Source organism: Vanessa tameamea, chromosome 4 (assembly GCF_037043105.1).
Source record: "Vanessa tameamea isolate UH-Manoa-2023 chromosome 4, ilVanTame1 primary haplotype, whole genome shotgun sequence".
NCBI classification, from domain to species: domain Eukaryota; kingdom Metazoa; phylum Arthropoda; class Insecta; order Lepidoptera; family Nymphalidae; genus Vanessa; species Vanessa tameamea.
In genome coordinates this window covers 7,063,621-7,076,088 of record NC_087312.1, presented here as the reverse complement: position 1 = coordinate 7,076,088, position 12,468 = coordinate 7,063,621, and the positions used below count along the sequence as shown (strand labels likewise).

General features: G+C 30.6%; 1 protein-coding gene across 1 annotated transcript; it reads left to right on the top strand.

Annotated features, from left to right (window-relative positions):
- Positions 1-2,891: 2,891 nt before the first annotated feature.
- Positions 2,892-5,470, top strand: LOC113394419 (uncharacterized). Its single transcript, XM_026631725.2, has 3 exons — positions 2,892-3,171; positions 3,587-3,758; positions 5,221-5,470. The coding sequence occupies exons 1-3, from the start codon at positions 2,950-2,952 to the stop codon at positions 5,448-5,450; spliced, it is 624 nt and encodes a 207-aa protein (XP_026487510.1). The 5' UTR covers positions 2,892-2,949; the 3' UTR covers positions 5,451-5,470.
- Positions 5,471-12,468: the final 6,998 nt, after the last annotated feature.

Here is a 12,468-nt window from a genome sequence, read left to right as displayed (position 1 = left end):
AATAGAAAGCAGTTAATTGATATTTATAGGACCTTTATAAAATAAAAAGTCTGTATATATTTTTAGCATAGGAACTACGGAGACGTGACAAGTAGGTGCGACGCAAAGTTACAAGCAGCACAGACTCAACCTTGTACGCTTATAGTGCTTCAATTTATTGAATATTGATGTTTTGAAATTGTTCTTGGTGCATATTTAAGAATATACAAATATTAAAAAAAAATCAGTGGCATGTGGCGTATATAAAGTAAATGATTTGCCAAAAAAAATATTTGTCTCCTCAAACTATTTGAATTATTCTTCCTTTATGAACGTATCGTTGGCAAAACTTATTTATAAGCGATTTGGAAGAAATCAGTTGTATTATTAAAAATATTAAATAAGATAGATTTTGTGTAAATTCCAGCAAAGACTGGCTCGGAATCCTTTATTAATTATTCAAATGATTGCACCTACTCATTCACGACCATCGTACTCCTGACCGAGTTTTTGGCCACGATTATTAATCACATAGAGTATATATCTGAGCAGGATATATTATAGTGCACCAGCGCGTAAGCAAAATAAAGGGGCATTCTGTTTTCCCTCGTTCTCGTAATCCGATTGGATGACGATTCAACACGATCGGAGAGTTTAACACTGTCAACTTTCCTACTTCCGTTGGGTCGATAAAGTTCAATATATGTATTTTTATATTTCAGGTATATCTGGAATCACCTAGATATATAACTGATGACTTCGATTATAAAAATAACACCAGCCTGTGGAGTGTCAGCAGGTAGTACATAACAGTTCTAAGAAACTTTTTCACACATATTTTAATCTTGCAGACGCTATAATTAAAAATGTCAATAACAATTAAAGCTGTGTTAAGGAAGCGAAAGATAGAGAAACAACAACAGGATGTGAACTTTGAATATAACAATTGAATATGACAAAATGGACAATAAGCGTGAAATTTTGAAACATTTTCGGAGATTCATATTTTAATTGCATGAATAACTTTCCTTTGAATTTATCGTTGGGCAGACGAGCAAATAAGTCATTTGCTCTTAGAAATATTAACTATTCCTCACACCTCAAATAGAACGTCAACTGATAAGTACATTGGTTGGAACTGTCTCCTTTATACTGTTTCAATCACCATTCAAAACGGGACAGCAATACAAGTATGTTTGTTGGTGGTAGAATGGCTACTAACAACACGGTGGCTTAGAAGGAAATCTTTTATTTTAATGATTTTAAATGGATATCATAATCATAAATGTCAGGTGATAACGTGTCCAGGATAAAACATGCTAGCATATAACGTGGAGGACTAATGGTATTGTTACCAACGGCATTAGATCCGAGAGAAGATATCTTGATAAATGGTAAAATATATATCTCACGACTATATTGAAACACTTGATCCTCAGTAATTTCGAGGGTAGTACATTATATTACTTTATATAGCACGCATCAGAGAAATATGGGTAGAGCGTGCGGTGAGCTGAATTAACCTTAGGTAGGATGTCAGGTTACAAACGGAGAAAACGCCGCATAATATAATACATTTAATAAAAAGTATTTTATTCAATAAATGGACAATATTCGTGAAAAAAAATGTTTTTATTGTTTAAACATATATTTTTAAAATATAATAATACGTTTGTTCTATTAATGAAACAATATTAGAAAAAAGATAAAATTTACAATTTTTCTCAAAATCCATATTTATAAATTGGTCACTACATGTATAATTAACTCAATGATTTATTGATTCTGGTATAACAATAAGTTATTATATTTTCCTGGCACGAACAAAGGATAAGAAGGAAAGTTCTCGAACAAGGGATCTTAAGTTAAGAGGTAAAGTAAAATATGTACGTATAGAAAGGCTTCATACCTTAAGACATTTTCACCTAATTTTCATGGACTTTCATGGAAATTTTGTACTTAATTGTAAAGATAAAATAAAAAGTTTTTTTAATTGGCAATTACATTATTATTACTATTTTGAACAACGACTTACTTATTATGTCCGGAACTTTTTAAGGTTGATTAGTATTAAGCACACTGATATAAAATATTTCGATAACTAAATATAAATTAATTTACATCCTTTAAATGTCTCATTTCTGGATTAAGGCCTATTTCACCTTTTTCAGAAGAATGTTTCAAACCAACTTTCATAATTGAATAACTCAATTGCCTAATTTTCTTGTATTTAGTTATTTCACACAACTATAGTATTTTTTATTTGGCACAGAAATGTACCGGTTGTTTAATGCATATGTTTTAAACGGAGATTCCACCTCTCATTACGTTGCTATTGTATATTTTTTGGCACTACACCTACAAACAACGTTGTGATGTAATTACGTTTATAATTTTGTTTGTAAATGAGAATATTTGTAAACATTTATAAAATACTATTATCATTGCTAAATATTGTGCATTTTTGTTACTGTAATATTTATTTTAATTTTAATATCATATTATTTCGAAATTGAATTTATTAATTGTATATGTATGTATATAATTATTGTTAAATTTATTTAACTCTGCATAACAATTAAAAAAATATTTGTAAAGATATTCTTGCAAGTCTAAAGCAAGCTTTACATTAGATGATACTTCCTTCATTAACTTAAAATATGGAGGTGGGTCATTTACCTGCTCATCTATTTTAAATTTAAAAAAAACTCATAATTAACTTAATTAGGGAACTCAAATGTAATGTCCCTTGAACCTGTAATACGGACTATAGTGACAGCAATACTATAATTCTAATATGTGATTACTTACTTTAATCGTTTAATTATACGTTCATAATAAAAATATGTTTGCCAAAAGTTTATTAAAAATCTGGTTAATCTGATATGCGATCGATTCTTTGGTCTTTTTCGTTGCATAAAACAAACGTAAACATGATAATGTAATTACTCTCCGAATATCAACAGCAGAATGTTTATACGGTTCTGGGCATTCGGAATTGTTTCGTTCGGCGTGGCGGCAGGCGGCCTTGCTCAGGTCGCGAGTCCACGAACTACAACAACATGTGAAGAATTCGAACGTGACGTTAAATTCGACTCTTTGGCAATTGTCGACTCTATGTGGAAAATAATTTATTTTTGGTCGAATACGACAGAAGTCAGACCAATTATATTTTCGTTGATTGCGAAAAAGGTTCGTTTGGTTACATTATTTGTTGTTTTTATTAAACTCTACATTGCACGTGAAAAGAATAAAGTATTTTTTCTTTTCTCTTATAAAAATACTCTAGTGAATCTTAAAGATATAAAGCAAAAGTTTATGAAATCAAGTGTAGAGTTAGTATTTGTTGAATTCTATGCGGAATAAGTATTAATTCAATTATTGTATTTAATCATCTATGTAATTGGTAACAGAAAATTTTAACTATTGAGTTTCTTGCCGGTTCTTCTTGGTAGAATCGACATTCCGAACTGTTGGTAGCTTTAAATTAAATTTATTTCTGTAAACCGGCGATACAAAAGTGCTCACAAGAGCCTACTTGAACGAAGTATATTTTGTTTTGATTGAAGTAATAAAATAAACAAATTTAAAATTATTCAAATTTTAGAGACTAAATAAATTCAAGGCCGTAGTGGACGCCATAGCACCAGAGTTAGATGTCGAATGGCGTCGAGCGATACTCATGATGGAGCCAAGGCCTGGTGTCCAAGTCATTCTCTTGCATGCTACCACGCCAGGTGCATTCCGAGCCATCGTTAAAATGGAACAGCGCGATAAAGGTAATTGAAAAAGTTTTTATAGAAAATCGAAGCGTAGCAAAATATTTTCAGAACATTTGTATAAGAGTTTTATGTTCACACGCGTCCCCGGAAACTGCAGACCAATTATTATTAGTAACCAGTATCATATTTAGTTTTATAAAAATATTGATATACAAAGAAACTCCTGTTCCTCACGTCAATAAATAGCCTGCCCATAGTACGTGACAAATATATATTAAAAAATAATCGCAATGTATTGTAAGTATTTTTATTTTCTTTGAATCACCAATTGCTGGTGTACTCAGTTATGATAACGTGTTATATAAATCTCAGTTTTAAAACACCAAAGAGTCCGTATATCATAAAATGAGCATATTTTTTAAGATGCTCGAATTTTAGGGACACAATGATGTAAAATGTGTTCTTGTGTGCGCAGGCACGCCAACCGAGTTTTCAGTCTTCGTCAAGATGGAAGTGCGCAATAAAGGTGCGACAGTAATACACCCACCATGTACCCTCCCGCGCGCCATTTCCGTTCCTAACTTTCACGACTTGCCTCATAATGATAATAAACCGGGCGCTTTTTAAACGTTTTTTTTTCATCGTATTTGTTAATGTTTGTTGAAATGTACAATCTCGTTAGTCGTGAGTAAAATATGATATGAATGTTATAAGTATCCACTTCTAAAAAATACCTACTAAAATTTTAACTATAAAGTATTTAATTGGAAAAAGCTATTAAATAAATATAGTATTTTAAAATGGTTGTCGTTATATTTTATATGTTCTAAAGTTTCTAACTAAAAAGCTTCTACAGTTTTAAAAGTATTAGTGACATTAGAGTAAAATTGATAATCAAAGAATTTTTTTTTTTTAAAGATGAAATAAAAGCAAACGCAGTCACAACACCTCTTCGTCACAGTAGCCTGCGAAAGCGATCCTGTGGTGCCCAAAAGACGGAAAGGGATTATTTAGTGGGTATTCCGGTGTACTAGGGCGCAGTCCTGGGCACCGGTGAGTCCCACATACCCCCCCACTTCACGTGGTGAAAACGCGTAATGCGTTTTTCCAGCGAGAATAACAAAAGACACAACATCCCTCAGTGTTGTAAACGATACGTGAACCGCGACGCCGTTTTCTGTACCGCAGAAGTCGAGCGCCTGACCGCTCACTTAGCTCATTATTTACATAAATTGAAACTGAAAAATAGGAGAAAAGATTTTTAAAAGATTTGCCATAATATATCCAAACTAAAAAAAATAACTCCATGAAAATCTTCAAAAATAATTATCAAGTTATAGTAATAAGAGAAAAGTGTATATTATGTATGTCGGTGGCCTGCCTTGATTGCAAATATTTCACTTTGAAAGCAACAAGGGGAAATACCTTTTATCATTAAAAATGATATGTTTTTTAACATTTAATAGGTCCCCTGATGATTCTGACTTCTGATCGTCGCACTCATTACTTTTTATTTCAGTACGGCCAAATCCGGAGCCGCTTCTGAAATTTGCTGATCTACGATTCAAATTAGTGGGTCGGTATTTAGGTATGATGTGCTGTGAAGATTTCACAGCTTTTGTGATGGCCAGAATGGATGAGCTGCCCACCACCGAAGAAAAGTGTCTTGCTGCTGCTAATAACCTTGGCTTACATGGACCAGGAGGTAGATCGTACTTGTATTTTAATATAACCCGAACTGAACTCTAAATTTATAGGCAAAAATAAACTTCAATAAATATATTTATTTAGTTTCATTTATTTTGCACAAATGTAACAATTAGTATGGTTGGTTATATGACTTTAACTTTCATAAACAAATAATATCTCATTTTAGTAAAAACGTTGTGAGTAAAATGTGAATCAGCAAAAGAACTGAACGAAACACTTTAATGCTAACATTTAGAAGTTGTACATTTGTGTCAAGTGACACAAATGCCATCATTAGGAAATCAATAGCGTTGTATTTTCCATGCAATACTTTATATCTATGGATTATGAAATTTGTACTATAAATATGAGTATAATTAATGTTTTCGGATGAATTTAGTAAAATATAAACAAAATATTTTTTATATTCGTACGTAACAAAACCCAACGAGGTACAATACATAAAATGTACTGGCGTTTTTAGGCTTTAATTTAAAAAATTGTTATGAAACATTTTTTTTAACATATTTTATAGATAGTCTTTACCTATTTCGGGGCCCTAAGGCACACACAGGAAGAATTTGGGACGCTATTGGAACGTACAAAATTGACAACGTACTTTTTAGATATTTTTTCAACATACTTAAAATATTCATTTAAAGTACAGTCCAGACAAAACTTCATCCAAAATTATTTCAGTTAAAATTGATAGTATTATTTAGACAGCCCAATAAATAGGTTAAATAGAAGCGAAATATATTTGTATATAATGTAACTGGCAATTATTATTTACACTGAGTGTTGTCAGATAATTTAAAAGGCTATTTGTTAACAAACTAATATAAAAAAAAGAATACAATGTAAACGAATACAAAGCCGTTTCGGGCCCCCCTTAGAATGCCGTCATGCTATGGCCCGTGTCTTATGGTAAGTAAGGTAAGTATGTATAGTTGTTTATTATATAAACTTAAATATGATGTCGAAAATAAAAAAAAAACATAACATTATAAAAACAATATTTTTGTACTATGAATTGATACGAATGCTTTGGTCCTGTAAGAAGAAACTCTAAACTCACCGCAGGACACGAGCGTAAAGTGTCAGAACGTGATATGCGACGTTGAGTTAAATAATTATAAAATTTATGAATCAAAATCAAAATATACTACATATAAAAATAGAAAGTCATGTTAGTTAAATACAATTATATATGTATATAATACATCCTGCTTAAGTCAACGAGTATTAGCTCCACGCTTTTTTAGCATCTATATAATCTTGTATTGAATAATATGCCTTCTTTACCAATGTATTTTTACTATTTCAATTTATGATTCCGCAAAATTAAAAATATCTGTGGAATTATACTATAGAAACAGATACCTATAGGCACACGTATATATCGGAACATATATATACTATAGAAACACGTACCAAAATGGCCTATCTCAATAAGTCAACATTTCACGATTGAGATTCGAAGTGAATTCTTAGACAATTGCACTGCTCTTACAATTTTATATTATTTATAGATGACAACATTGACGTTAAGACTACTATAGTAAAACTAATCAAATATAAAGAGAACTGTTTAGGAGCAAATAAAATAGAAATAGTCGCCATTACTGCGTACCCTTTTCTAAAATTGTTTTTTCAATACGAGTTCCGAAGAACTGGATACACCTCAGGTGCACACTTTATTCTCAACGGAACCTATTCACATTTAAAATGTATGTGTTAGTTTCAGTACATCACTTACTAGTTGGTCAAGATTTATCAATGAAAAATATTATTCGATACACAAAATCATAGTTTTTGATGTAACTACTCAAACGACATTTTAATATCATACATATTTTCAAATTGTAATATTTGAATTCAACAAATTTTAATATAAATATAATATAATACTAGACGTATTTAGGGGTAGTAAATTACAAATTTTATGAATAAAACTTCGGACTCTACTAAACAACATATCAATCAAAACGTTAAACGTTTTTTTGTAAACAAAATAATGGTGTTGCAGTTATGAAGATCAAGGAAATTCAATTTAGATCACGTATATATCGGAATAAGAACATGCCATATTGTAATCAAATGAAACGAAATCAAATTACTTTATACAATAGAAGCATTACCAAAATCATAAGAGAATTTGTAAGATAGAATGAAGTAAATTACACTTAAGCTCAAATATTGAAAAAACCCTATTTGCTTATTTTAAGACTGCACTTATTATGCTAAGCTATAACGACCCACACTATATGTATGTAATATTACTGTAATATTACTGTAATATTACTGTACTATCTGTATGTATTAGCTATACATATAAAAGCGAAATACCACTACTGATTAAGGACGTAATCTTAGAAATTCCTTATAGGGTATAGACATCTGGATTTTATGAAACCCTACCCCTACCCCTACCCTAACCCGGGGATAAAACGGGGGTTTGAAAGTTTGTATTTTATAAATTTCGCGCGAGTAAAGTCGCAGGTTCAGCTAGTTATTTATAAAACAATTTGTAAGGTCTTATACTATCTGTATGTCGTTCAGCCTATAACTCCTCTTTCTAAAAAAAAATCGACCACGGATGATTTTTCGACGGACACTATCCAATTGCATAGGATAAAATATATTTTACGCACCAATGTATTTACTAACACAAGTATATTATGTTTACTATTATTTTATTAGTAGTATCAGTTGGGATAATAATAAAGTCATTTAAACATCATGCTAAGATATCATTGATTCCCACGAGTGAACATGTTATAAAACCATTGTTTGTAGATATCTAGTGTAAAAATGCAAACGAAAATGAATCAAATCCTCGTAACATTTTTTTTTAAATTCAAAAAAGCGTAAATATCACACCGAGAAGTTGAAATTCACCTAAAAACTCTAAAACCAATAACTAATATTTATTAGTCCAGTCAAACAAGCAATTAAATTGAAACTTGAAGTAATTGGCTGAATTTTCGCTATAACTTAGTTTGGGACATCCCGAAACTATTGGTCAACAAAAACAAATTTAACCTCGAGTAGGGTTCAAAACACAGTTACATTTTTTAACAATAATTTGAAAAGGGTAAGTACTGAAAACAAAATCAAAATAAAAAATCATAACATTGTACATAAAATCACAATTGTACATGATATATAGTCTTTTAACAATTTTTGGCAGTTGCAAAAAATTGAGTTAAGAAAAGTGTAAGTTAAGGGAAAACACATTTTTTTTAAATAGGTCTTGGTGAACATCATTGGCATCAAACTGAGTTTCAAGCAAGGTCCAACTTTATTCTTCTTTCAGATATATTTTTATCAAATACCCTATTACAGAAAATAATAACATTTTATTTTTTAAAGAGTACTGTACCGTACTGAAAGTTCATAATTTTATAGTTACTTATAAAAAATATTGCTTTTAAAATCACTTATTCGAAACTTAGTAATTACAATTTTGTTAATATCGGGAAGATATTTACCCTCTAGGACGTCCTATTTACTAAGAATTACAGTTAGTAGGATATTTGACAGGCCTTTCTGAGTAACTACCACCTATTAGATATTATGGAGATTCACATACCATAAAATGTGGTTTATTCGACCATGGGCGAAGGTATTCACTTCCCATTTCTTTTAGGTAACCAATTGTTGTTCGACACTTGCCCAAAAGTAATATTAAAAAAAAAAAAACACTTGATACGTATAAAAGTAATTAATTAATGTGGCTATAAAGACTGACGCTCGAGGAGCAAAAACTGTGATCTTGAAAAGAAAAATTAAGACCGAAAGTCGTTGTGGGAATATTCCACGTAACTGAGAAAGTTTGCTAAACACACAGAAGTAATTCTTATTGTTATTTGTCTGTTATTTTGGCTTCACGAAAGGAAAATTCCCTTCTAAACATTAAAAATCAAATCAATCTTATTCTGTTTACAAAATTGTCTTGCCGTGTATTTTAAGGATCATAGAAGAAAAATTGTATTTAAGAATATACAAACTATAAAAATTTGTTTGATTTTAATAAATCTATATACGGCTGATCAACGCAAAGCCGAAACCACTGTGTACAAATAGATGGAAATTTGCAAAAAAGGTCTGTATATAAAGTAGGTAAGTACTGAAAAGATTATTTAAAAAAAATCTGAAGTATAAAAGTTTGTATCAAGATATCGTTTTTTATTCAGTCAAATTACTTGAAAATAGGCGCATACACTTTTCAGTACAAATAATTGAATAGGTTTTTCAGGTTTTTCTAAAATTCAACCTCTAAGGAGTTGAGACCGACTAATAAAGTTTTTGTAATACTTATAACTGGAAAAATTTCAAAAATCCTTTACAAACGTTATTTATATTTTTTTTATTATAAAAGAAGCACTGCTTCGCAGTTTCATCTGCTTTAAATTTGGGCTATTGAAGTGACAAGCGTGAATATCACGTTCTTGTATAATATACCAAATTTGAAATGTAGTTTGAAACACTCGAAACTTAAATTATGATAAGTATAGAAATTATGGCCCTACTAACCTAAGTAACTCCTGACACTTATTACAAGGTCCCAACTCCCAAACCGTAAATGTGTAGCTATAGTGTTAAATGGTAATAATTATACGTAACCATGATTGTAAGTTTGTCCCAACCATAATTCTTGTGGTCAGCGTCGGTGACGCGGTGCACCAAAGATGGCGCTTGTAAACCTATTTCTACACCTACATCTAAAGTGAACTAAACACATGCATGTACATTCGTACAAAATATTATATCAGTATACCTACGCAATTAATAATAATTCAATATTTTACTATCAACTGATTTTAAAATTGAAAAATACGCATTTACGTTATTTTTATGTATATCTAAATACATAAATCGTTCTGTATATAGAATTCCAGCATTGATTTTATTAAATAATAGTAATTCTCTATAAATACAACCGACTTCGTACGGATGAAATAAGATTATTTTTGGTCTAAAACATGGAACACGATCGCAGCGCCACCTACCGGGTTCCATCTAAACCATAAAAAAGTAACATCTGTTTTAATTTAGATAAACGTACCGGAAATACAATAAGTATTATACTATTATATTTTTATATATAGAAAAACATTACTTCACGAGTAGCAGGTAATCCATTATAAATTGATTTGGTACGCTGAAGAGCCTATATCATTTTCCAGTCCGTTCCTCTCTGTGGATTCATGATGTCTTAGCAAATAATTCGAGAAACAAAGTATCTTATTGTCCCGATCTCATAATAAATCATTGATCCGTGCTAAATCCTTCCTAACCCTCCACGCCGGGGAGCTTGCTTATTAGAGAAATAATGGTACCATTGGCAGGTTTCATAAAACAATTGCTAGCAAATGGTTTGCTTTCATTTATTTTATTTATTTATTTTACTTTAACTTTAAAAATATATTAAAGATGTATATAAAATTATAATCTTTATTGTTGAAAATAATATGAACTCTTTTGATTTTAATATTTCACGTATAGTCGATATGTATTTCACTTGTTTGTGTTAACATTATACATTTTAATGGGATTAAAAATATATTTGGACGGTTCAGTAGATGAAGCACGTGGATAACCTGAATTCGCTGGTTCAACTTCGACTATGTTTTTTCAACTGAGTTCAATTACAAATTTATACTTTACAATTATTCGACCTTCAGCTTACTACAAAGAACAGAGAAAATATCTGCTGTAAGAAATTGTAAGTTATACGAATCGCCATCGGAGGTATACAGTGTGTATGATAATACCCTAACATTCTTCATATTAATGAGAAGTGTTGGTTATGGTATATGAAGATTTACTATTAGAGTTATCTTTATGCACAAAATTAATGAGCAAAAACAAATTATCTGTTTTTAATAAATTTCTGGTTTTGTATTTGTAGACAATTCAAAACTGAACAATTGAAAGATACTAACAATTAATACGAAATTTATATTGTATTCCTTAGCAAGAGTATCTTCGTCTTCGTGTGCTTCATTACTGAAGGTCGTGCTTGGTCTGAAATGCTTTCACCGATGTGTCGACTAGCTTCCTCCGCACCCCGTCCTCGGCTAGTCTCAGGGCAGTCGAAATATTGTTTACTTACTTACTATTACCAGTTTATCCACTGTCTGGTTGTCTCCGGGCAATATGACCAAACTATCTTAGAACTCGTTGGTAGAAATAGTATAAATGTATATATAATATGATTAGTAGAAAAGAATAGCTACTGAGTTTCTTGCGGGATTTTGATGTGAAACGTCTAATGGCGTAAAATAACAGTATAAATTTCGATGTTTCAAAATCTCAATCTCTCTCCCTCTCCCTCTCTACCGAGCGTTCCGTGTTCCGTTCAATTTTGAAAAACTGGGTATTTACTTTCACTTATAGTCACTATACTATATAAGTCATTCTTCTTATATTTTGTTAATAAATTCAAAATCTTCAAACAAACTACGACATATCTACCACGATTCATCGTTAGTTCATTATTCTTTTATATCATGCGTTATGGCTCTTGAGAATAATTTAAACTATTTTGATTTTGTTTTTTTAATACCCAATTAAGGGACTGGTTTATGGGTATATGGTTTATTTATGTAGTAGTCTAAATCTGCATTCAATAACACGTTGGTACCTCGAGAGTCTTATATTCAACAGAATAAATTTATTTTTCCCCGAAGCGCACTAGACGTCAACAAATAAGGTTATTTTTCAACAGAGGTTTTATTCATTCTTTAGATGGTATAAAGGCCAAGTCAACAGTTTTTTCAATTCTATATTAAAGATGTTGATTTATCTTCACTTATACTGGAATATGCTTAAAGTCTAAGAAAATAATGTATTAAAAGAATAATTGTTTTTATTTAAGTTAAATGTCATACAATTTTAGTTTAAATATACTTATAATTGAATGTAAATAATATAAAATATTTGTTACACGGATATTTTTAATTTATTTAGATACTTAATTCTTAATTAGTTTCTAGTTATAAATTCTCATAGAACATAACTGCGTAGTAATATATTCAAGTGTTATCGTTCAACCGCCTCGACAGGAGGT